The following is a 27756-nucleotide window of genomic DNA, read 5'->3' as shown; positions in this document are numbered from 1 at the left end:
CTAGATAAGAACAATACATTTCCAAAAGCAAACAAACAAGAAAAACAGATGAAAACACAAAATAAACAACATTTCCTTCATATTCTCCCTCCATTTTCCCCAAGCAGAAACTTCTGGAGCTGAACAATGAAACCAACACTTGAATGCAAGAAACTGCAGTTCCTCCAATGGCCCCTCGAGGCTGGTTCCTAACGTTAAAAGACTGGTCTCGAGCTTGAAAACAGGATGTTTACAGCTTGGTACCAGGATAAAGATGGCTTACTGTGAGGTCCAGATGGTCCCACAAGTTTGTGCTTTGGTGTTGGTGAATTAAATTATCATAATGTATGTTTTGTTTTTTTTAATTAGCAGGTGTTTGTGTCCAGTCTGTGGCTGTAACTTGCTAACTGAGATAACATCTTACCCTCACTCTGAAAAATGATCAGGTCCAGGCTATAATGCTAATGATAAGGCTTCAAAAATGTCATTGTGGCTCGGTCGATCAGTCCTTTATATGCTGACTATTACAAAGAAAAATAGAATGATTGTGGAACACACTATGTATTTTTCATGTTTTACATGAAAATGTTAAATGTAAAAAAAAGTGGGTAATATAGGAAGCAATGGAAAGGAAAAGAACTTAAACAATCAGAAAAGCAAGAACAGGTAAGTAGAAATTAAATCGGAACAGAAGAGCAGTGAACAGAAAGTACTTTATGGATGGGTGAATGAATGAATGGACGGATGGAAGCCAGGCAGATGACTCACCATCAATCCTGCTGACCAGCTCCTCTAGGGCCTTGACTTTTTTCTGGATGCCTGGCTGAGCAAATGTATAGTTGTCCTGAGGAATAGAAGAAAAAGCACACAGTCAAAATGGCCTAAGGCTCATAAAGCAACAGTAAAAGTACCTTTAAATAGTTGGTCTTTAATACGTTTGTTGGTACTTATGCATTTCGCTTACTCCCCAAGAAAAATGAATGCAAGAACAAAACAGCCTTCAAACACTATGTATAAATCATCACAAGCAACCGGGAAAAGCAGTGCGAAGGTCAGACTGGCAAGTGGATAAAAGTCCTGTGAACCTGAAGTGACTAGATAACAACAAAGTACAGGGAAAAGGGAATAAAAGCACAAGCTAAGGAGATCAAGCAGATATTTTATTACAGGAATATTTGTCATATTTCTCTGTAATTTGCTCGACAAGCCGTGAAATTGATCCCTCATTGAGAAAACTAATGCAGTTTGATTCACATTGATGTTTCGCAGCTATTTGGCCGGAGCGTCTGTGTATCACAGCGCACAGTGAAAGGGTCTGAAATTTTCCGTTTAGTCTTTCAGAGTATTTTTTTATAAAGTGCTGCAGCTATTAGAAATTTTGAGTGTTTGCCAGAGCCTATTTCACACCTCACACAAAGCCTAAGTCATTTTTAAACTGTAAATAAAGAAATGGGCAACCTAACTAATATTGCCATAACAAAACATTTGCAGCTCCAACCTTGCAGGCAAAGTAAAAGGCTGATTACGAATGAGGTTCTTAGAAAGGGAGATCAGGCTTGAATGGGTCAAATTTGTTGTGCAGGTACTTATCACCAAGGTCTTCATGTCATGTATTATATCCTTTAAAGATTTCCTGTGCCACATCTCGGCTAAATAAATCCAGTTTTAAAATTCGATGATAGAAGAGGTGGTTTTATAAAGCTGCAAGTAAAACCAAAACTCAAGAGATCCATAAGCCTGCAAAGCTCTAAATGGACTTTCAAGTATTGTCATGTGCTCAAAAAAAGGCTACATAATAAGAAGTGATTATTTTACTGTTTCCATTGACATTCTGACTCATAACATTGATCTTATTTTATTAATTTTGGCTAATGGTCAAAAGCTATGGTGTCATAAGGAAATGAAGATAATTTGGAAATGCTTCTTTAAGTAGCTAGCTCTTAATGTGACAAAAATAACAGAGTTATTGTATAAAATTTTATTCATTATATGTTCCTTTGTAGTCAATCAGCTCTAGGAAAGAACAGGCACTGAGGAGAGTTCAAGTTCATATTACATATAGTTGTAGCATAACCGTGGTAGCTAGTAAAAGGTAGCTGCGCTATATAGTTTCAAAGGTGTAGCCTAACCATGCTAGCTAGCAAAAAGTAGCCTCAGTATGCAGTTGGAGGTGTAACACAACCATGCTCGATACAGTGATAAAAAGTAGTTGCATATATAGTTTTGGAAATGCAGCATAACCACGCAGGTTAATAAAAGTAGCATTGCTATATAGTTTTAAAAATGTAACATAATCATGCTAGCTAGGAAAGGTAGCCTCACTGTGTAATGTTGCAGAGAGGCCAACTTAGGCGGAAAAAATAAATAAATAAAACTTTTTGGGTTGTTAAATAAAGTAGGCAAGTGTTTAAAAAATACACGCTGCCTTTAAACATAAGCCATATTTGCCCGTCAAACATTCTCTTTACAAGGTGCAGCAAGTCACTAGTTGGTTGCTGATAGATTAAATGAGTGTGTGTGTGTGTGTGTGTGTATATTATGGCTTTTATAATAAAGATGAATAAAATGACAACAGAGGGCAGTGTAAGTTGAACTTGCAGAATACAATCCACGTGTGAAACAGCACATAAGCATTTTGCGTGTGTGCGTGTACGTCCAAACACACACAAAACGAGGATTACATTTCCTTGAGGGGTCATTTCAGTGTGGTCTGAGAACAGCTGATGTGGCAAACCATCCCAGAAAAAGAGAGAGGGAGAGAGAAAATGAGACGGAGAAAGGGGGATAAAGGTGGGCAAGAGAAGTCATTTAGCAATAAACAGCTTCAGTTGTCCTTCAGGCACAGCAGAACTGAGGCACTCGTGTCCTCCTGAGTCCATCAGTGGCTGGCAGAGTAAAAACTGCATTCCTTCCTCCTACAGTTTTTTTTTTCTTTATCCCTTAGTCGCCACCCTTTCACCACTTTATAGTCCCCGAATGCAACTTTTACTATTCTTAGCATACCTCTACACAAATGTTTTTGGTCTAGTGCTTTATTCCTTAGCTGTAAAAAACATTAAATATATGCTCCCATATTTCTCGAAACCCAAGCTCCCAGTTCACCAGAGCCCAACTGATATTGACACCAATATTTAGTGATTTAAAAAAATAAATAAAAAAAAATCCTATTTTTCCTTTCAGATGCATAAAGAATAAACAGATTCACCTAACATTTGCTATGCATAGGGATTTATGAACCTTATGGAGTTCAAATGCAACAATGTGACATTTCATTTTTAAAAAATAATCACGTTTTATTGTCACAACAAATTGCAGATTACTTGTTTACTGTCAGTTGCGTCTGCAGCATTTCAAATGTGTTTTCAACAGTGAAACTGCAGAGTGACCTCTGTAGGACAAAATGTGTAACATCATCACCTATCTCCTAACTTTCTTAATACGCCCTTATGAATGGTGATAGAATATACTGACAAATATCTAATATTGGCCGACTTATCAGCCCCACCGACAAACCAGTCGAGCTCTATAGTTCAGTGTTTTATTTCCTATGAACATGGGTATAGTAATGCATTTTTGTTCATTTGTACTCAACTATGAAACATAGTGGTGTATGCACTTTTGGTCAGAAAATCCAGTTTGCATGTTCTCTTGGCGTCTGCGTGGGTTCTCTACGGGTACTCCAGCTTCCTCCTCCCACAGTCCAAAAACATGGGGTTAGGTTAATTGGCAATTCTAAATTGCACGCAGGTGTGAAAGTGAGCGTGAATGGTTGTCTGTCTGTACGTGTTAGCCCTGTGACAGACTGGTGACCTGTCCAGGCTGACTCTCACCTTCAGGGATCCACCCCCACAACTCTGAATTGGATAAGCGGAAGAAAATGGGTGGATGGATGGAAAGTAAATTCATTTAGTAGTTTTGGAAACAGCTACATTAAAGCACAGCTGCCAGCAGTGTCCCTGATTATCCCTGAGAATTAACTGTATTTCTCACAGCTACGATATCCCAACACTTGGTATCATCTCACCTTCCTGCTCTTCCTTCTACACTCTCTCTCTAAAATGTTGTCCATTGTCCTCTATTCTACTTTTCTATTCACTATCTAAACCACCTTTCAACTTTGCTTTATTTTTTCCTCATTTACATTTGTTCATTGCCTCCATTTTCTGTCCTCAGTCTCTCCGGCTCTCTTTTTCTACCACCCCAGTGTTAATGCGGTTACGTGCTAAGCAAGTGTGAGGGCCAGTACAAGTAATTACATTTGCATTATTGAAGCTGCTGGCTTTAATCAACTCCCTGTGCCTTGTCCCCTTCTCTTGCTCTCCATTTCTCCCTCTTCTTCTTTGTTTTAAAGTCCTATTGTCACACCACCAGTTCTTTTTTCCAGTGTTGTTTCAACCTCATCAGACTTCTATGTTTGCTTCACATTTTTCTTGTTTCATGTGTCTGACTGCTTTCACTTTTTTGCTCATCCACACCGTCTTCACCATGTTTGTCGGTCCCAATCTTCGAATGGCAACTTTGAAAATGATTGCTTGTGCTGAACACTACATCTGCTTGTGTTAAAGGTATGACTCATTTAAGTGCATCGGGCGCACTCAGGTATTTCTGATTGTTTTCCTTTACATTTTCATGCCCGTCTCCTTTCTTTCATTCTTTTTTTTTTTTTTTTAAACAATCTTTCCAGAGGTAAATTATTTGTCATACATAAGGCACTTTTCTCTCCGGCTGAACAGACAAACCTGGGGCAACAGGCAATTTTAACTCAATTACATTTCTTCTATTTTTCTTGTGCAAATGACTTGAATATATTTCCTTTCTCATAAAACATCGAGCGAACTACATTTTTCATCCCTCCACTTTCTATCACATACTCTATGTTTGCTAGCTTGCAGTTTTCTTGTAGCTTACTCTTGGTGTTGGAGCACTGCTGCAGTTCTGCCTGACTGCACAGAATAGCATAAAAAAGGCAGCAGAAAGGATATGTGTTTTTCTTATTCTCATTCTTTTAATCTTTCATAGTTTTATCAAAATTGACCTTTGAATGAGTTTTTTTTTTTATAATGTCAGTTTATCAGTGACCTAAGACCCTTTCCTTAATGTATCCCTCCCTCTACTTTGTTTCCTTTGTTCTCATTTGTTAGTCTTTTTTTTTTCTTTTTACCTCCAAATCTTTTTGTTTTGTTTTGGCTACTCGAATATGGCAAAAATAATAATTGTAATTACAATTACTTTAAATTACATTATAGTATTACATTTAACTGTGGATTAATTGGAGCTTCAAACAGAAATCTGCTAACCAGAACATCAGTTAAGTTCATCTGGCTCGCAATCCATCACAATTCATAGTTTTGCAAAAAACAACCAAAAAAAAAACAAACACAAACACACACACGACCTTGACCTGAGCACAGTTTGTATGAGGACCCATTAGGTGATCATTTTATGAGGACTAGCGACGTGAACTGTGAACAGATGGAAAGACGACAGATGCCTCTGCATGGCATGAGATCGTCGGACCTTCAGCCAAATGAGCTGAAAAACAAATAAATAAGTGGGGAAAAAATGCAGTGGGTTCTTTTTATTGGTTTGTTTGTTGGGTTTTTTGAGGGGGTTGTTTGGGTAAGGTCTTGCCTTACACAAACAACGCTCACTTACAAAACCTTCACTTTCAGTTTTTACTTCCTCTCGTCCAGGATTCTCATAGTGCGGCCTGGGGGAAAGTAACACTTACTAAAAAGTAAATCATAAACTGGCTTCTTAATGTGACACTTGACCTTTAAACTTGGCTGTAGAAACACAAAAAAGACGCCTTTTTTTACATCTTAGTTCGATCTACGCTAAATGGGTGACTGTGGCTCAGGGGGTTGGGATGCACATCTGTAACCGGAAGGTCGCTGGTTCAATCCCCGGGCTTTCTGTCCTGGTCGTTGTGTCCTTGGGCAAGACACTTTACCCTACCGCCTACTGGTGTTGGCCAGAGGGGCCGATGGCGCGTTATGGCAGCCTCGCTTCTGTCAGTCTGCCCCAGGGCAGCTGTGGCTACAACTGTAGCTGCCTCCACCAGTGTGTGAATGTGAGAGTATATGGATAGTGGCATTGTAAAGCGCTTTGGGTGCCTTGAAAAGCGCTATATAAATGCAATCCATTATTATAAACAATGAATGAATATGAGCTGTACGGGAGGAAAAAAAGCGCACCAGTTTAAAGAACCGGGATGCACTAGATTGATAGCACAATGCAAAAAGTTGAATGTCATTTTGAAAACAAACGCAGCGCAATAATGGTTTTATCTTGATTGTCCCGTTTTCATAAGCGATTGAGGCTGAAATCATAATTGAAAATACAATTTGATTAATCGCCCACCACTACTAGAAGTCATTTCCTCTCCCGCCTTATGTTCTCCATTTCGCCGTCTATTTTCATCACTTTGGTGGTGTTAATGAGGCTAGACTTGACTAAGTGTTCTGAATAACCTATTATGTCTCCTCTGCTTTGCTTGTTCCCTGGTGTTTCATTTTGTTCCATGCTGTTCTGCATTTTACTTTGTGACTAATTGTACTGGAGTCAGATCTATCTTTTTCTTCCCTCAAACATATCTGTGATGAGAATAAGATACTTTTTTTACAATATGCTCGCATTTTCTTCTCTTTTTAGCATTTTGGCCTCTTTCACTTCTTCTCCTCTTTTCCTATAGCTTGTTGCCTCACCTCCTCCCAGTTTCAATCCCTCTCCAATTCTCGTCTTCACTTAAATCTTTTTTTTTTATATTTTTGTCCCCTTTGCTACTTTCTTTCTTTTTATTCCCATCCTTCTTCCACTCACTTCCTGTCTTTGTCAAATCCAATATGTCAGATGTTTGATCAGCTGAGGCAACACGAGGAAATCAACTCTCACCCTTTTATTATTCATGCATTCTCTTCCTCCCTCTCCATCTGTCCATTCACCACATCTGACCCAGCAACTTAGCGGAACTGCTCCGGTCTGCCCCTCATAAACGGACGGAGGTGCGTCACACAAACATAAACTGTCTTGTTTTTCTCTTTCTCGGGTGTCAACAGCCTTCCGTTCTCTCTTCCTTTGTTCACTGTGTTGCTCGCTCTCAGTCAGCCGAATCAATAGCTCCCCTTCACCTCACAGTCCATTCTATTAGACTCAACAATGGCTCCATGCTGGACTAAGACTGCCTCCTTTTGTGGCACCGGATGTCTATCAGCAAGTTGGACAGAACCAACGTTGCAAGGGTGAGGAGGAGGAGGAAGAGAGAGAGATGACAGGTCAAGATAAAGGGTAGAAAATAATGGACACAATGTCGCAGAGAAGACTGAAGGACAAGCCAATGATCCATCATTCTGGTACAAGAACGAGAAAGGAGAGAGAAATGATGATTGTAGTAAGGTGGAGACCGCAGCTGTTCAAAGTTACAGGAGGACTGCGCTGATTTTATTCTGCTGATTTTTTACGGTGCTTTCAGCATCTTGGCCTTGATTGTGAGAGCAGTAAGCTCAGACGTGTACTGGCAGTGCAACAAGGAAGGTCATCTAAAAATCTGAGGTGCAGCAGTGCAGTTCAATAAAGACAATGTTATTTTTTTATTTTGAGAATTTCCTGCGATGCTCATTAACCATATTACTGTGCTAGTCACAGAGCCATTGTGCAGCACCTCCACATCACTAAAAAAAACACCCAAAAGACATGCCACGCTAAAAGAGCAGTGACTACTTTGATGGCTCAGAGTGTGAGTGAGATTGTCCTCAAACTAAGAGACTACGTGTTTTGAGTAACTTTTTAATGCAGGATATGAGATGGGACCTCGTTCCTAAGGAGGGCTATGATTGCATCCACTTCAAGGTTTTTGGATTAGAGCAGTGGCCCACTTATATTAACGTTTGTCACCTTAAGGTATATACATAAACATTGGCGATCAGAATTAATGACACACCCTTTCACACACTACAATAGGATACAGTCATTTGTAATGAGCCTCTCTATAAAAGTAGATGCAGAAATACTAAGCCTAAAAAAGCCTAAGTGTGACTATTAGTAAAGAGTATCAACAAGGTTAAGGAGCTATGGCTGAGGCAGAGGTTTGGTGAGACTATCTGCGGCAGCGTGTTTTAAATTAAACCTTAAAATGCAAACGTTCACTGTTTCTGGCTTCTTAGATTTGCTAGCTTCTAGCAAATCTTGCTAGCATTTGCTCATTAACACTAAAGGAGCTGTGATTAATAGCGGCAGTGTTATGTTAATGGATAACTTGTCATATATGACCAATTTTTACACAAATGAGATGGTTATGAATCCCTATAGAGAAGGATTTATTATCTGGGAAGCACAGATTTTCATTCCAAGCTTTGCTGTGCCAATCCATTCAGGACTTGTTTTAGACCTGCTGGCGTTGCTGCAAGAAAAGTCATGAAAATTTCAGTAAAAACCAAATGTGAACCCAGGCTCACAGTAAAGAGGAAGTCTGGGATTCCTCCTCCCAGCATCATGGATATTTATACTAAAATGAATGGCAGTCCACCAAACAGTTTAAGATGTTTTAGACTGGACTGAGATCCATCTTTAATGTCATACTTTATGCTGGCTCTGAACTTTTTCTCTGATTTTTTTATTCGTCTGAATTTAGTCTTTGATCAAAAGGTTTTGGATAATTGCCAGCTGCCAATTTTAAACTTCTTGTAGAAGTTCCTTCTTTTTAGTCAATACTTAGAGTTTGAGAAGTCTGGATGTCTAATGACTAAAGGAAAATATCAATTTATACAGTTCTGAAATTAAAGTATAAAGAGATATATGGACAGAACCCCCCACCCACCCCACCCAACAAGACAGGTTATATAAAAAAAACATTTAATCTTCTTTTATATTGTGTTAGTCTGAAGTAGAAATCTGCTTTTTCTACATCTTATAAACTGTATCTGGTAACAGACAAAGAAATGAGAGAGACAAACCTCTCTCAAACCTTGTGAACTTAAATGACCAGCATCTACATCTGAACCTGTTTCCCTAATTACCTAAAACTATTAACAGAAACCACATTTCTCACTTATGTAACTTCTAAGAAATAAGGTCATTGAAGAAAGTAGACCGTAACCTGGTCTGTCCATGTCTCTTGCACAATTCAGCTCAACATAGAAGCAAACAATAACAGCTATTGCAACATTGCTGTAATTAAAGTGGTACTTTCATAGCCTTCCTTTAACACAAAAACCCACAAAAAAATTGTTGCAAATCACTTATGTGATCGTTTACAGATGAATGGTTTATTTAGAGAGTTTGAGTAAGGATTAAAAGTTTATTGTAGCATAGAGACAGCACTACTGAAGGTTACTAATGATCTTTTAATAGCTTCAAACAAACTGTCCTGTGCTTGTCTGGATAGACCTCAGAGAAACATTAGATACTACTGATTGCAAAGGTTTATTACAGAAGCTGTAACACATGACTGGGATTAAAGGATATGCACAGTGCTGTGTGTGCTATATTAGAAAGTTACGAATGGTGTTCCACAGGGCTGTGTGCTAGGACCACTTCTATTTATGTTATTTAAAAAACAAACAAACAAAAAACAAACCACACCGCATACATTTCCGCTGCTATCCAGATGATACCAAGCTGCATTTATCAATAAAGCTGGTAGGCAAACATCAATAGCCTGACAGCAAGGAATATCCATATCGGATTCATCCTGTTGGTCACTTAGCACCTGTCTTTGTTTGGCATTTCTCTAAGCTTTTCTTTCCTCTATTTTTCTTTGCCCACTAACCGGCTGCAGCGTATGAATGCCCCTTCATTGTTCTGCCAGAAATCTTTTCCCGTTAAACAGAAGTTCTTCTTCCCTACACAAGTTCTAAGTCATATGATCATAAGTCATATTATTTTGGAATATAATGTGCAAAATAATACGACTGTTGCTGCAAACGATTGCTATATAATCACTTGTATTACTTCAATTGAGTCTTTAAAAAGGGACATTAAATAGAATGCAAACTCATTCCTTTGTTCAACAACTTTGCAAGAGTTTAATAAATTAACACTCTTCTATATAGAAGTAAATGTCAGTTAAGTACACTGACCAGACCACATTATGACCACACAGAGGCAAAGAATAAAAACTATCTTGTAACAACTGAGCTGAAATATATTTAGCTGTAAATAAACAATTGTTGTAGAAAAGCACTGGATGCAGGAATGGTGGGCAAAAACCAGGATGTGCTGGATCAGGTCTGATCTGTGGTGGCCTGAACTCGTCACTTACAAGACCTAAAGAGTTCACGGCTAATGTCTTAGCTCCAGATACCATAGGACATGCGGTTTAGAAGTCTTGTAGATTCCAAGGTTCAGCAGGTCAGAGCTGTTTTGGCAGCACAAGAAGAACCAGCAGCATATTAGGCAGGGGTGGTTATAAGGTTCTCGCTTATCAGTGAACTCTGACACTGCCTCAGTGTAAGAGCTGGCTTTACATGCCCCCTAATACGATCAACACTGCTCGTCTCCCTGCTAACAAGGTTCTCATCCAGCATCCACCATCCTTATTACATAATTTTTATCCATCCACTCTTTCTGTGTCTGATTTTTCAGTTCCAGTCTGTCTCCTCACCTCTTCTCCTCAGCAGCTGTTACCACCTCCTTTTCCACTGACCCGTCACACAAACAAGTTCAGCTAATTTGATACTACTTAATCTGTCAAAGAATAACAGATGAAGCAGGACAAGAACGTATAACTGAAAATTATTAAAAAAAATAAAAGCAGGTGAATGTGTTCAATCTTAAGTTGTCCTCCAACAGTGGCTACATACACAGGTTCATTAAAAAAGCTTAGGAAACACACAACACACAAACATTCTGTCAAGCATCACACACACACAAACACACCAGCTGGCAGATCACTCCTTGTGTGTGTGTGTGTGTGTGTGTGTGTGTGTGTGTGTGTGTGTGTGTGTGTGTGTGTGTGTGTTGCACTGAGTGACAGCCCAGGTTGACGGTAGGAGACCCTTGGGGAAACCAGAACAGGACATGGCGTCTGGTTTGGTCTGGCTACCGTCTGCTACACGTCATTCCTCGGACCCCTGTTCTCACTCTGGGGAGACCCCCATCTTTACTGCGACCGTGGAAACAGATGGTTGCCTTGACAATGAACGAACACATTACGATTGGATCGTGCACCAAAGGATGAGTTGGAGGCAGCTCATGCACAGTAGTAAGAGAGGGAGCGTTTGACCGTTTAATATTTTTATATTTCATACCATTTCATTACTCTTTATTTGGTCATAACTTAACTGCAGAAGCATTCATGGGACCAGGGCTTGACAATATATAGTTTCCTCTGGAAATGATCAACTTCAGCATACAGTGCACGGTGTGTATATAAAATCCTGAAAGTGCTGAAAAAGCTGCCCAATATTATTCCTGCTGAGACTTTTAATAAAACTTTAATAAACTTTAATAATCCATTCACGACTCCACAAGAAGGAGAAGTTAAATTTAAAGCACCAATGCTGTGCTTGATGGGGGGCAATAAATCTACATTTCCAAAGTCTGCATCATAGCACAAAGTAGCATGTCCAAGCATGGCACTTTAACCTAAAAGGGGTCAGAGACATTTTCATGCAGGACCTCCATTTGTCAAGACAACCGCTGAAGTATTAACAAGTTCACATCCCAAGGCGAAATTAAATATCTCAAAATTAGGTCCTGTGCTGGGAAAATACATTTAAGAGCCTGTGCTGCAAAAGGCATATCTGCAGAATTAGCATAAAAGGCAGGTTTTCATCTGCTGGCTTTAAAACTGAGAGCCCTCAGGGGTGTGCTGGCGGAATAATGGACTTTTTAAACTTTTTGACTTCATTTCCCTCGCTGGGCATGGCAGGTAAGACACAGGCTCCCTGGCTGTGCAGGGAAGCCACATACTGTAGCTGCTAGACAGCAAGAGATGCAGGTGGGAGCTATCTGTGCTGTAAAATGACACATATTAAATTACTCAGGCTTTGACTGACTGTTTTTATTGCAACATTAATAATATATTATGGCCCAGGATTAAGAAGACATGTTTAAATCAACAATGCAATATTAGCAGAGATGACGGTTTCATTTAGATTCATGGAAACAGGAGATATGGAACAATTTTAACAAGTTAAATTAGTAAAGTTAGCCAGAGGCGCTGTCCAATTTAGAACAGTGTAAGGCTAATTGGCTGCTAGAGAGAGTGGGGCAACAGGCGGGCAGTCTAACAGAGTTGTGTGTCAACTAGTGAAATGTAGCCATTTGTAGAACCTATTTTCTTTTCAAGGAATACATAAATTCATTGTAATTCTTACAGTATTGTGAGGGTTCATGTATTATCTTAGAGATCCAGGCAGGCTTAAAAACACTTTATTCGTATGACTAGAAAATCAAAAAGTAGCAAATTTAGGCCCATTTGAACAATTTCTTCTAGGTAAGTAACTCAGTTAATTGTGTCATGTTTCGTTCATTATGTCAGAAAAATGTTAGCTGTCTTTTCCTAATTGCTTTTCAGTGGAGATGAACTCAAAGAAAGATGTGAAGGATAATATCAAAAAACTATTAGATTCTTCAGTCCATATATTTAATACCATTCTGTTTAATGCAGGATATATGCAGTATACATGAAAAAATATCACTTTATGATCAAGGTTGATCATAAATGAGAATAAAGTATAAAAATTCACAGCAGCTAAATGAGCATGAGCGCCGTCCACTTGTATTTCCCGTTCCTGCTAAAGAGATGATCCCTCTTCAACTCCTGCCTCTATTAAGCTTTTCAGTGTATCTTAAAATTAAAGACCATCATAGAAGCTGACAACACAGCAAAGCCTAAATTGAAGGCACAACCAGAGCAAACTGAAATAAACTAAAACCTTGACTTAACTTTATTTTAAAAGAGCAAATCATTACAAAGTGCTTCTGAGAAACACTTTGTGAGAAGCAGATTTTAGTAAAGTAGCATAACAGGTTTAACACATGAGAGCTCAAAATGTAACATACAGGGAGGTTCTAACTTTACTCATATATTAGTGGGGCAGATATATCAGCCGTTATGAGCTATTTGCCATATTGGTATGGTATTTATAACAGCTGGTGAATGAAAAGTAGAAACACCTATCAACTATGGTATGATTGATGTTGATGTTGCATAATCTGTCCACCAGATGACAACTTCCCTACTGGCAGAAGACCAGAAATACAACCAGCTGATCCAAGCAGAGTCAGGAAAAGAGCAAATGAGGAAACAAGGACTTGTTGTGAACATAAAACAAATATTTATTTATTTTTAATTGCACTGACGCATTATCTTAGTAAGTAACAGTAACAGGATTTTTAAATCAAATATTGGTATTGGTCTAAAAAATCTGATATCAGTCGGCCCGTAGTTTAAGCTGGAAAACATAGCAGGCTTTTACATGATGTCTGTCACATTGATGTTTGCTTTTGTGAACCATCAGCGCTTATCTGTGCAATGGTATTACTTCCTTTCCTTAAATTAAAGAGTGGGCCAGCGTATCAAAACCGTAGGAGACAATAAAAGAGGCACTGGAGAAGCACTTTGGACTGTGTGCCGTTATATGGTTGAGGCAGTTGTAAATGCACACAAGTACACAAGTGCGCATCCACTTAACAGCACTTAATAGGTCACGCCAAGACTGATAAATATCAATCCTCAATCATTTAACCATCAAACTGCCATTCACTGTCCAGTAAAGCAGCGTGTGTGTGGTAGTGCACACATCAAGAGCACATGCTCTTAACATGAGCAATGTTCCTTTTAAAATCCCAAGCGGTTAAAGAAGGCATCTGTCGACATTTTTATGATCTAGAACCGTGAAGACTAACGAGAGCGGTCATGTTTCCTCACAAAATAAATTGTCCATCTGATTTTGTAAAACATCAAAATCAGAATAGCCTGGATCTCTCCAACCTATCTTTCATCCCAGCATGCTCTTTAGAGGCGGGGGCTGCACTGCTGCCAATTAAAACTGCAGCTCATTAGAGAAGCTGCTTAAGTGAATTGACAGCCAAAAATACTCTGTTCACTTTTAGGTGAGAGAGAAGCGTGGTGGTGAAGTACTAAAACCAGAGCTAATGGCCAATTTACAGTTTTAAAAAAGTATTTCCACTGTACACCAGGTAATTACATAAAATAGCAAGAAAAGCACACCAGCTGTGGTTCATGGATGGATGGAAGAAGACACATTTCTCTTCATGAAATTTCCCAACCATTTAGTGGTTTTCAAACATCCCCATTTAAAAGTTTATTCTGCATTGTTATGCAATTAAACTTTAAACACTTTGCACCAGTTGGTTCAAAACAAGTTGACACCAGTGTGGCACAGGCTCCACACAAAACACTGGAAATATAAGGTGCTTAGAAGGCAGCTTGCAAATGTAATTGCACAGACAAACTCTGCCACCCGCCAACCCTGGACCCCCACCTTCATGGCCGCAGTTAAGTGTAATAGTGTATAGTGGATGTGAGAGGGTCTAAGACGAGGTCAGAGCAAGGATCACCAACTAATTATGGCGCGGAGGCACTCAGCCTCCGTCAGATTGTTTAAAAAGCATTAGGGGGGAAGCATGGGCTTCCCTGGTGCATTGCACATAATTAGTTTGGAGCCAAGGTCACAAACAAACACAAGCGTGGGGACAGCCATACACATACAAAAACATACACAAAGACACACACTCTATTCTTCTCTCTTACTTCCTCTGCTCTGCAGCTCTCTGTCTTTCTCTCTCAGGGGCAACAAGGCCCAGCGTCTATTAATTTCCTGAATGAATAGCCTACCAACTGATAGTTATTTATGGACTTTGTATTTAAATATGCTCCTTAATACGAATTACCTTTGGTATTTGATTAACACTATTTTCAATGCACAGCTGTATCTATTAAACAGCATGGATAAACATCTGTTAAGATATTGCAGTCTTTTCTTTTTCTGCCTCAGAATGAGCCTCTGGAGGGTGACGGAGCAGAGCAGTAAGCATGATCGGCATGCCTAAAGGCAATGAGTCTGTGTTGTCTCATTTGACAGAAATCTATGCGTTTTCTTGTTATTTGTGATAGATCACAAACAAATTTGGCATCACAAAAGACAGTGATGTGTGATTCATAAGCTGCAGTGATAATAATAAATGACTACGCAAAAAATACAAAACGAGATGTGCAAGATGCAGGGTCCATAAAGTAGTCCTAAATGGGGGTGAAGGGGTGGGGGGGGAGACTATCTTTATAACTGCATTTAAATAGAAAACAGTTGCTAATAAATTGAGAGGTTGTGCTTTTTCTGACTTTGATGGTCAAATATCAGGTAATGAGCCAACTGCTTTAACCGCACAGAGGCTCAGTTTAAGTGCAGCTTTTTCAGTCGTCTGGCAGCACACATCGTTCTGTGTACAAGTGTGATATTAGGCGGGATGTACAACAGTTTAAAAATGAAACACTTCAGTTAATCTGGATGTATCCAGTTAACCTATTATCCATGTTAGTGATACTAAGGTGCGTATTGCCACTGTAGCTACACAGAGACGCCTGAGGAGACGCCTGACTTTGGTATCATTAGCATCTCAAAAGGAGCTAAAATGCTGCTGCTTTAAGATGAAGGGAAGTGGGCTGGCTACTTTTTTTTGATAGCACAAATGACTTTTCAAAGATTTTAATCTTACAACACAGCAAGAAATAATAAAACATATATAATATATATTTCAAAATGGATGCAGAATTGGGGATGCTAAGCAACAATGTTGCTATTGAGAGCAAATGTACCGCCAGCCCAGGCAAGCACATTTAGAATTGACAGATGGCTCAACCATGACTGCTGAGAGCGGGTCGATTAACAGAGCTCGTGGGCAAGACGGTTTGGGAAGAAATGATGAAACAAAATGAATTTTGGTGATGTGGACTGTATGCAATTATCTGGCCTCCAGACACTCGGGCACGCTTTAGAATATGCAAGACGATCACATTTCTGAAACCCACACAGAAAGACTGTATGTAATGCTTACACAAGAAGTCCTGCCAGCTTTGCAACAGAGAGGAATACCAGCCCACCAAAACGCTGTAACATTCCACACCGTCTGTACAGCCGATTATCTCAGCCGTTATTTTATGCACGCACACATAGCAGAAGAAAATCATGCTGAAGAAAGAGTTATGGTGTAAAACTTGCCCTATGTAGTGGAAAGATGCAATTATTTTTCAAATTAATGGTCTATAACCAAGGAAAACAGAGGAAAGGTGCCGTTAGGTGGGATTTATGGTCTGTCCAAACTGCGTGTTGGATGGTCAGATAGTGTTGCAAATCCCCGCTCCATCCACATTGCTCTAATGTCAGGTAGCTACTGGCTGAGTCGTCCATTATGTGCAACCCTCCGAAACCAAAAATTCACAAGCAACTACCACGCTGTATGGAGATTAAAAAGAAGCTGAGCATTGTCATTCTCTTTGAAGGCTGTTTTGGACTTGTTAATCAAATGTTCAACCAAAGCATAATTAGTGTTATATTTTACTGATGCCATGTCAAGCCACTCCTTCATGAGAGCTGGGTTTTCAGTTCAACTCTCAGCAGGACCATCTGGGAGTGACCAGAAGATGTAATATAATCCAGTCCAGAAGTCACATTAATAAGACATGAGGCAACAAAACTTTATATCATTAAAAAAAAAATGGTAAAAACAGGAGTTAACTGTAATGAACTACTGGCTTATTTTAATATTGTTCATCTTAATTAACATTTTTATTTCTTATGTTTTCTAATTGGTTAAGAATGAGCTTTTATTACTTCTTTGAACATTGTCTGGATGGTTTCTGTGAAGTTATAATACAACTTACAAAACACAGTGTAGTGCATCTACGAACAGCTTTTATGAGTTATAAAGTTATTTATAAAGCCACGAAAAAACAGCTAATTTTAGGCACTAAAATAAATTGGTTAATTAAAACAATTATGGCTTGGTTTAAAACTTACTACTTTAAAACCATCAAAAGTCACAAAGGTATGTGACATCTTGGAATGAGGATGTTATGTTTACTGGTGTCATCAGTATATAACCCTGAGCATCTCTTGTAAGCTCTACATAACTCAAGTACAACATGCAATCAAGAATGAATTACCTTTCATTAAACAAAGTTATGATGAAAATAAACAGATTTTTTGACATTACTTTTGATTAGTGAACATTATTAAAGATCATTTCATTGTTTTGATTCATTAACACTAACTATACAAATCAACTATTAACTGATCACTTATCAATGTAGTTGTTGGTAAAAAAGAAAAAAAGAAAAATGAGACTTTTCACCACAATTTGAGCTCTTTTTGTGTGTTGACAAATTTCTGATTACAAGATGCGAAACTGTGGAAGAAGAGAGGACTTAAATGTTAAACAACAGGTTAAACAACAGGTAGCTAGCTAACAAAAGCTAGCCAGCTGACAGATATCTGATGTCTTGTCAAGAGATTAATATGTGAACACCCTTTCAGTTCTTCCATCTCTGCTTAGAGTGATGACTAAAGAGGATCAGTAATATGGTAAAGCATCTGTTACTGGAAGTTCATGTAGTGGCTTTAAGACCTATTATTGAAAATGTTGTGAGGCAACCTGCACAGGCTGAACACACAGCTTACCTGGATCCCGTCCAGCAGTTTGCTCATGCACCAGAAGCTGTCAGCCTCAATATTCCTCAGAGCCTCTTCCTGGAGACTGGACACGTCAAAGTTTTCCACTTCCTCCTCTGGAGAAGACAAAATGAGAACAACGACAGAGCGTAAAGAATTTGCTGCTTATGGGAAAGAGACTGACAGATAAAAAGACAGTGAGACGGGCCAAAGAAAAAGAAGGGAAGTTTAAAAAAAGACAACAGGAGAAAACAGGAGAATTCAGGGGAGAGATATGGCGAGCAATGCCAGGTTCCCAGCACAGCATGGGCTCTGCCATAAGCCTGTCACCATAAACCCTGACAGGGGAACAATACAGCCATAGGTGCATGGGGAGGACTAATTCAATAGGGAGAGTAGGAGCAGGAAAGAGGTAAGTGGGTGGGTTACGAAAGATGTAAGGAAATGAACGAAGACGCTGACAAATTGGAGCAAAGGTATGAAAGGGGGGATGAAGCAGTGAAGACGGTGTGGAAGGATGTAGGAAGACACTAAAAAGAGGCCTATTAGAGCAGCCTAATGATTATCATCTTTGAACAGCGGTTCAACCTTTCCCGTGGCTTCTTTGAACATTTCGAAAATATTACAGAGTTTGTGCACAAAGGACAATTTGTGCTTTTCATGTTGCAGACAGCATGAATGTATTTAACATATTTTTTCCGGAAAAAATAGTTTTACTAGTCAAATTTATGCCAATAACTTGGTATTTGAAAGGAGTTAGACCTTTCAATCTTTTATCTTAGCTGTACGTCTATCCTAAATGTACCATTTTTAAACAGTTCAGTATTTATTGATGGATTCATGGTTTTCATATGACCTTTGATGTAAAAGTGTAAAAGTGAGTTCAAAGGGAGCTGTGAAAAGCAAGGTGAAGGAGGTCAGGCGAGCTGAAAGACAAACAGTCTGCACATAAGTAAAGCAGAATTATGTTTGGAGATATATTTTTAAACACACTGCAGGGCTGAACAAAAGAAACGATTCCTAAGCTGCGAGCACGCCGAGTCCCCAGTCATCTCCAGTGGGTGACTTCAACGATGGGTGTCATCAGATGTCATTAACGGCAGTAGTGTGTGACGGACTGCAGGGGCTCTGACGGGCTTCTGACAAGCCACTGACAGCCAGTGGAGAGGAGATGGGACGAGACTGATTAACAATGATCTACAGAGAGAAAAGAATGAGCGAGAGAGGGAGACAGAGAGAGGGAGAGAGAGAAAAAGAGCAAAGGCAAAGACAGAGAGAGTGTGTGTGTGTGTGTGTGTGTGTGTGTGTGTGTGTGTGTGTGTGTGTGTGTGTGTGTGTGTGTGGTCATATAACCAAAACACTGGTCTACATATTTGTGTGAGTTCCTATTAAACACTCAAATACACATACACGCAGGTCCTGCCAGCTCTGCCTGGTATCCTTGGCAACCTCAGTGGAATGTTGTCAAGATTGTAATGAGCATGCTCCGTCTGACAGACAGACGGACGGACAGGGAGCTGGCTTTGGGCCAGGGCTACAAAGCTGCTAACAACTACGCTGCATGCTCGTGTGTGTGTGTGCTGTCTCATTTGTCTTGTCTGCTTAAAGTCAGGTAAGGATGGACAGAATGTAGAGCGAGAGGCTATGCTTCCTTCATTTCAGTGAGGTCTTTCATCCCATTACATCAGTACATGTCAACGTGTCCAGTAGCACAGAAATCTAATTTTGTTCACACGGCTACCAGATCTTTAATACCAGATATGAAAGTCGTCAGAGGCTTTTTTTTTTCTGATTAGATGACAGTACAGTTTATTTTACTCCAATACTTATAATGCAAAAAAAAGAAAAAGAAAAGAAAGAAAAGAGAGAGGAGACGTACTGCAGCCAGAGGGCAGACATAGCAGTCATTATTTGTGCAAACATACAGAGATATAATCTCATAAAATCCCATTTTTGGCAAGAGATCAAAAAAAAAGAAAGAAAGAAAGAAAGACAGAAAGTAAATCAGCAATGAGAAGTGTAAACATATCGAGAGAGGAAGAGGTCACCCACTGAGGAAATGTTACCACTCTGAGACATCTGATGAGATGAGAACTCAACATTTTTCCTCAGCTTAAATTGAGGCCACGGCAGAAGTCAACTACAATCAACTGGACCTAAACACAGAGTATGAGCAGCTGCTATAACAGAGCAAAAGTACGCAACTTTACATCGTCTACAGCGATGCAAGAAACAATAACTTTAACACAAACTCTCTAAAGAGGGAACACTGCACAGACAGATGTTACTTACGGCTGGGTAATATGGCTAAGTGCCACTAATCCTAAAGTAAGTAATTTAAACAAATACATCAGAAACTTCACCTTTCTTGTGATATTTAGTTTTAAATTCCACAGAAAGAAAACCAGCGAACCTAAATGAACCAAACCCGATGACGGGGAGCCACAGAGGTGAGGATAATATATGCTGGTGGATCATCAGGGAGCACGGTTTGTAGACTAGTTTAATTTTATCAACGGAAATTATTCATGCATTGGCACTGCTTTTCAGCAGCAACAGATGGAACACCAACCATTAAAAAAAGTTTGCCAGTTATTTAGCAACCGCTGGTTTGTTTGGTTTTTTTTGTCAAAGACACAAATCTGTAACCAGATGACACACAACACAACTACAACTGCTGCTTTGAACTGCAATTTCCAGGTTAATTATTCAAGACGCTGAATTCTGAAGAAGACAGACTCTTAAATTAGGTAGCAAAGCAACCGAGACAAAGGCAAACAGACGAGACAAACACCCAGCGATAAGACTAAGGTGATATATCCCCTCATATTTCCAACATCAAACCTTATGTGTCACATTTGTTATGACTCTCAGAATTCTAAGTGCAGGCCTGTTATGTAAAAATTACACAACTGGGGAAAGCATTATGCTGGTTTTGTGCAGCTGGGACAGCACGGGGAGTGATCTCAGAACAGCAAAAATGTGCGATCTTTGTGTAAAAATGGCTGACGATGTTACAGCACAGGCATCTTCTTGAGCTGCAGCAGTTCTGAGCAGTGACAATATTAAACCTGTAGCTGAAAGGCTCACCGGTACTTGCATGGTGTCACTGCTGATTATAACAAGCTGATGAAAGCTCCACTGCTTTAGTATTCTGAGAGTCCCTGAGTATCCCAAAGCCTCAAATCAGTCTTTGTCGTGGCTAAGGTCTATTTGTAGTAGACAAACCTCGACTCTATGAGGTATAGAGTGTGGCGGTTGTACTGGAACTGGGCATAGTTCATCAGAATAGCAAGAACACAGAAAAGTGCAGGCAAAGAGGAAAGAGGAGCAGTGCAGCAGGAGTACACTGAGGACTCAGTGTGGCTCTATCACAGGGCTACACTGCCCCACATGGATGAATGCTAAACAGCAGCCAAACCTCAGGTCATTTACTCAGTTTTATTGTCAGGTAGTCCAGACAGCTCTTTTTGTTCAGTGTTGAAAAGATAAAAGAATCAAAGCTGTGAGCTAAATGTCAGATTATTTAAAAATCTGTAGCTGCCTCACTTGATCTGCCTTCACAGTAGCAGCAGTGTGTTTTGCTAACACTGGAAATACAATGCAGATGGGGGAAAAAATGAAGAGGAGGACCATTAGGCCACCTTTAACAGGTAACAGACTGTAACAGTTGACCTGTCATCAAAAGACGGTTTTGCTAATCACTTTCATAGAATCCATGCCTCAGTGGAAATTCCTTTAAGAAACTCTCTTGGTGATTACTCCGGGAGCTTTTCCTTCACACCAAGGACCAGCTGACAATACATGTCTGGGACATGATCCGTGTCTCTGAAGAAATGTTTCACAAATAAGAGCCAGGGGAATTTTTGGAAGTTCAGGCCTCAGTGAACTTCACATCAGTGACTGAGGGTTTTGGCTGCTTTAGTCCTGTGTGAGTCCTGCCTGCACAATAATCTTTTGCCAAATAGTATTCTCAAGTTCTTCAGAGGCAGAGTGTCAGCTGGTAAAAGAGCAGGTCTGACATTCACCTTGGTAGGAGATTAGAACTAGTTTGATACAGCCAACTCAATGAAACACAGTGGCAGTGTACACAGAGAAAACTGGCATTTTGTGATCAGACTGGCAGAGCAGCACAGCGCACACAGACTGCAGACTTGGCGGCCCGGCCAAGGAGCCGGCACACAAAACTGCACACGCACAAAACAAACTTACACGACAATAAAAGTGATTACAGAGCAGTAATTGCTCTACAACTGGAGACCATTTTGTGAGGGGATAACACAAGCCACGACGGGGAGTTATTAATCCATAAAGCTGAATTACTACCGTGATGTACAAAATAACCACCTGATGGTTTTATAATATTAAGAAATTTAAGTGAAACTGTATCCTAACGAGACTCAGTTATTGCAAAAAAGTGTTTTGTGAGGTCAGAGTAACTTGAGTCTCAAAACACACTGACTAATGTCGATGTCAGTAATAACAGCAGAGCTTCTGGGGGAAGGCCTGGGGTGTAGCCAGTAGATAATTGGGCCAGGATTTCCTCTGGTTATCTGACCTGCAGGTAAGCAACTACTTGTGCACCTGTCAGAAGGACTAAAATCAGACTACAAATGGAAACCAGACAGCTTCAGGTGCTAAAAAGTAATCTCTACCTACAGATTCTGAATATTCATATGGTAGAAGGTCTACCATTGCTAGCTGCGACCCAATAAAATGCTGTTTAAGCCTTCTTTGGGAAAGTCTTCCACAGCAGGAACGTGGTTTGTCAATCAGCTGAGAAGGCACAAGGCTGGAAGTGTTGGGGCTAAGTAGCAAGCAACAACCAAACCTTTGTAGACTCCTAAATGAGCCCCCCGATATGCTGAAATATGATCATTATTAATCCAGTGTGGGCCACTCAGGCAAAGCCTGGCTTCAACAGCACATTTTGTACCAATTCCCCTCGAGGCTTTTATGAAATGTCACATTAGCGACGCTAACAGCTGACTATCAAAACCCGATCACTCAGTCCCAGTGAACAGCTGTGTCAATTTTCAAGGAATTCCTTAAAAAGGTGTTATGTACACAAACACTGTCTTTTATGTGTTGACCGTTTGGGATGCACATAAAAACATAATGTGTCGGGCCCTGGCTGTCAGCGAGGCAGAGACATAATGTTTGAAAGGAAAGTGATACTCGGGCATAAAGACACAGTTATGGCCGGACATGTTTCATTTAGTATTCTAAACTGAATGACACCCATCAACCCAAAGCTGGGGTGATGCCCACGCACATAAATCCTCTCACACAGCCTCCTAACCTCTCGTGCATCAGTTTCTTTTTTCTCTACTCTCCCTCGTCCCTCGTTCTCTGAACCTCTCGTAGCACAGACGTTTGACACCTCTTCTGTTGCTTCCCTTCCTCTCCGAGCTGTCGCCCCGACTCGCTCTTTCACCCCCTCCCAGCTCTCCACCACTACTGGCCCAACAGCCAGTTTCCTGCCAGGCCCCAGGGCTCATTTCCTGTTTGTCATGGCGCAGGGGGCAACTTGTCCAGAGAGACCAACTGCTTGGTTGCTGCCAGCTGTGAGCACTTGGCACAGCTTGGCATGCTGAGCTGGGTTACACCTCCAGAGACTGAGTGCAGGCACCTACATACACAAACGCGTGCACGCGCGCAAGCACACACGACGTGCTCGCTCGCGCCGGTGCTGCCATCTGCCCTCTACAACTACGGGCCACAAGGTAACGTGATGTAAGATGATAAACGAGCCAGTTTAGCCTGATGTAATCACAAAGACAGTGTGTGTGCCGAGTGAGAGAGCGGGTACGTGTCCATGTAGACAGCAATTGGCAATAAAAAACAGTCCCGTTTGACAACCTTCTGCTGGTTCAGATTAATTACAAGCAAACCTGAGTTTTGTTTGGCCAAAGAGAGATAAAACCCAATTGGCTTTAATAAGATTTCAACACCCAAAGCTTACAATATCACATAAAGTGCTGCAGTCATTAATTATCATTTACAGCACTGGTTTGAGGTTCAATCTAATGAACCTAATGGTTTACAATTTGGATGCTGAATCCAAACATGTCACAATCCACTTTTCACCCTCAGAATGACACCCCAGTGACACCGACGAAAGGCTTCGAACTAAAAAAGCCACACCTTAGCTGCAAGTTACACTGATGATTGTTCAAAGTCCCTGCCTGTCACTTTGGCTCTAGCAACAACAACAAAAAAACAAAAACCCTGCCACTTCTTCTCTGTGGCACAATTAGTCTGATAACAATGTTGTTAACGAGAAGAGAACATTTTACAGAGGTGCGATTCATACTGCTAGATAATTAAGAAGAGTGTCACCCCGGAAAACCTGATAGTCTCACCTTAGTGTGAGCAAACACACATACAGACACGCATACGCACAAAATCACCGGAGATAATAAAATTATGGCAGTGTGTGATGAGAAGATATGAAAACAGACAGCTGGAGGTGAAGGAAGAGTGAACAGGTCGAAGTGATATGAGCTGAGGTAAACAGAGGAGTGATTAATTGAATAAATTAAATAATTTATTATAAATAAATTAACAAACTATGATTTTCGGGGGGGTTAGGAGGCATAGAAATTTATCTGAAGTCAATAAGAAGTCATCCACTGGCTTAATTTTTTGGGTTCTTAGAAGTTACAATATTTTTTCTTCAAAGTACACTACTAAGCTTAGTGAAAGCGCTGAACTTCAGCCTCACCAATGATAAGATGAATCTACACAATCACTTAACAATGTTCTCATCTTCCCACTATCTGCACTGTAAGCCCTGTGTCCATATATCAACCAGCAGCCCCCAAAGCTCTTGGCAAGATAATCTAAGTCCTTGACATCAAATGGAATACAGCTATTAATACCATATCTGCCTATGTGTGCACACATAATGATCCACTTTGCCAGGGGTAAGATGGTGTCTTGTATGAGAAAGCTTAAAGTGTTTAACGTTGAGCAAGCGTCACATTAACTGTTTCTACTGCTGTCTCTGTACACGCTACAAACCTACAAGCCCTGCCCAATACCAGCGCTCCGCCAGCCCTGTGGCGCATTTCTATAGCACAGATGTGTGTGTGAATCAACAGGCGCGCAGCTGTGTAACCATGGTAATGCCAGAGAGATGCAACATTGGCTGGGGTGAGGTTTGTGCTTTCCGCCACAGTGTTCTAATTCCACAATAATAGCATATGGTTGGTGGTGGTGGTGTAGGTGGAGGGATGGTGGTAGTAACGGGGACGGGCGATCAATAGCACAAATCATAGCTGAGGCGACACAATGGTTCCTGGTAGGGCTTACAATTCGCACACTCTGCAAGCGTTGTTACGTGGCAGGCAATTTTATTAAGAAAGCAAAGAAAGGTTTGCCAAACAATACACATCAATTTGTCTCTTAAATCACCCAGATTTGCATTGTTTTAGTGAGTTCTACCAAAATTACTGGTTGGATAATCACTATTGTTGCTGCTTAGAGGTGTAATCAACAAATTTGCACATGAAAAGTCCAATTCAGCTTGTAAAGTCAGCTTCTATTAAAGGGAAAAATATCCTGATCATTTCCCAAGGGTGAAGTTTTTTGGAATTTTTATTTTTTTTAAGATTCAGGAAGGCTTTTTTGTGTTGTGTGGGTTTTTTAAAGGGGTAGTTCTTTTATGAGGAAGACACAGCCTAATTAAAGGCAATTTTAAGATGCACAAGACAAATTTTCACCATTTTTGTTTTTTTAATTTCTTACGTGACTCGATGAACTGCAATATTAGAATCTCTTGTACGTCATGCAGTATAGTTTTTTTCAAAAAGGACTTGAAAAGTTGTCCTACTTTTCTCTTTGTTTGTTTATTCATTTATTTATTTATATGTGCACAAAACCCATTAATAACATAAAAGGAAATGTCTCGTACCAGATTTAGCTATGAGGTCATTTCCATCTGCAGTTTCTGGGCAGAAAAAAAGATAAAATACTGTTAAAATTGATCAGCAAAAGCACAAGATAACAGACTACAATTTCAAATTGCAAACTTCTAGGATTTACAGTTGTTGCTGTTTCAGACTATGATAAGTAAAACATAAACTGGTGAATCATATTTATGTCCCACCAATCAGAAAAATGAAATGCTGCCTTTCCCTGAGCCACACTGAGCAGTAATTAGAGATGAGAATAATGCAACTAAAGCATTGTTATATTTATACTTTATATTTATTATAAATTGCATGTACATTTTGGATTTGAACACATTTCAAAACATGCAACAAGGGTATAATTACCACTGTGTTGCATCACCTGGCCTCTAACAACAGTCTGTAAGATTTTGGCAACTGAGGAGTGCTTCTGAAAGCAAAAGGTTTTTTCATTCTTGTTTGATAAAGGAATTTCAAACGCTCAACAGTTTGGGGCCAAATGTTATGTGCCAAATGTTTTTAATGGGTGCCGGTTTAGCACACAGACACTTTTCTTCTGAGGCATCCTGTTGCAGTAAGTGCAGAGCGTGGCTTGGCGCTGTCTTGCTTCATCTGGGTGGCAGCATATGTTGCTCCAAAAGGAAAATATATCATTCAGCTTTAATGGTACCTTCACAGATGTAGAATTCACCAATACAATGTGCACTAATGCACTCTCACACCATCAGGGATGCTGGCTATGAACCTCGCACTAATAACAACCCTAATGGTCCCTTTACTCTTTAGCCCATAGACCATTTTAAGCATTTCTATTTTTTTCTTTGCATAGCAGATTTTTAATCACACTGATTTTATTAAAATTTTGCTATTTGCTATTTACCCAGGCAAAACTATATGAATGCCTTTATACCCTTGTGTTTTTTATGTTTTCAACGATGTCACACCATTTTTATTTGACCAGCTATTAACATTTTTTTTTATTATCATTATTTTTACATAATGTACTTTTATAACCACTGCCCTGTATCTATAAGCAGGGTACGTGTAATAAGTCATACTTTCATGTAAAAAAAAAAAAAAAAAAAAAAAAAAAAAAAAAAAGAGTCTTTAATGTAACCAACAGGTGCAGAGAAAAAAAAAGAATCTCTACTTCTGCTTAATTTGAGCTGCCTGCTTTTACAAACACATGAACATTACTTGATTGGATAAAATGTCCAATCCACTCAAGGCATAGTAAATGTGCCTGCCTAATGTGTGATTTGGGAAAGTTTCATGACATGTAATTGAAGGATCAGTCCATTAAGTCATTAGTGTGTGTAATCTGTGGCCTTTGTTTAGGGGGAAAAAACAGAAGAGAAACAGACTTTCCGAGGGGCAGCAGACACAATTAAACACGCAGCAGCAGACACAAAGCCAAAACACCCAAAATATGTAAATGCCCTGCGCTGCATAGACAAACATCTGTGCAGTAGGATTTAGTAGGATTTAACTTAACACCATTTTGGGACGGGGGGGGTTTGCCTCTGCACACTACCACACTGGATTTTAAAACAAAATCTGTCTCGTATAATATTCACTTGTATTCACATGTCTTCAGACCTCACATTGAGATTTGCAGTGAAGATATCGAAAGCACACTAGGATTCAACTCCAGATCTTGTTGGCATGTTTTACACCTCTGAAAATGGAGGACTATGCTGTAGCTAAAAGTTTGCACAGTGATCACATCTTGATTTTTTGATTTTAAATCCTCTGTATTGATGAGTAAAGAAAAAAATATCCTCAATAAGCGGTGCCGTTTCCAAACACTTACGTGTGCAAGGGTTAGTGTGTTCATGTTAAAATGCAACTGTGTGTGCATGTTTGCCTGTATGCGTCTCCACACATGGTCATGATGCAATCGAAAACACCACGCACCACCAGCAGCAGCATGGTAAGATGACTGTTTCAATTGCCTCCAATTGCATCAGGTCAAGCAGAATGCGTCTTTGCTGGTGACAGAATGATAAAACAGATTTTCTTTTCTTTGTCCCCCTATCACACAGCTGACACGAGAAATAGAGACTCGGCAAGATCTAAAGATTCTCAGCTAGGAGAACTTCAATTTATGGCTTTTTATAGTCAAGTAATTAAGTTAATCTAAAAATATTCAATAACCCCTGCGATTATTCACAGAAGATAAATCATTTTTTGACAGAACTATTTCTCTGGATCATTTAGGAGCTCTA

General features: G+C 39.8%; 1 protein-coding gene across 2 annotated transcripts in view; it reads right to left on the bottom strand.

Moving 5' to 3' along the window:
• tbc1d22a (TBC1 domain family, member 22a) overlaps positions 1-27756 on the bottom strand; it is a 168468-nt gene that overhangs the window by 51504 nt on the left and 89208 nt on the right. For both annotated transcript variants that reach the window (XM_080886923.1, XM_080886922.1), the window contains exons 10-11: positions 17622-17728; positions 748-823 (exon numbers count right to left, since the gene is read on the bottom strand). In XM_080886923.1, the coding sequence (XP_080743049.1) occupies positions 748-823; positions 17622-17728 (183 nt within the window). The remainder of the gene's footprint in view (positions 1-747; positions 824-17621; positions 17729-27756) is intronic.

The sequence above is a fragment of the Rhamphochromis sp. 'chilingali' genome, assembly GCF_963969265.1.
Source record: "Rhamphochromis sp. 'chilingali' genome assembly, chromosome: 7".
NCBI lineage: Eukaryota > Metazoa > Chordata > Actinopteri > Cichliformes > Cichlidae > Rhamphochromis > Rhamphochromis sp. 'chilingali'.
This window is presented reverse-complemented; position numbering and strand designations above follow the sequence as displayed.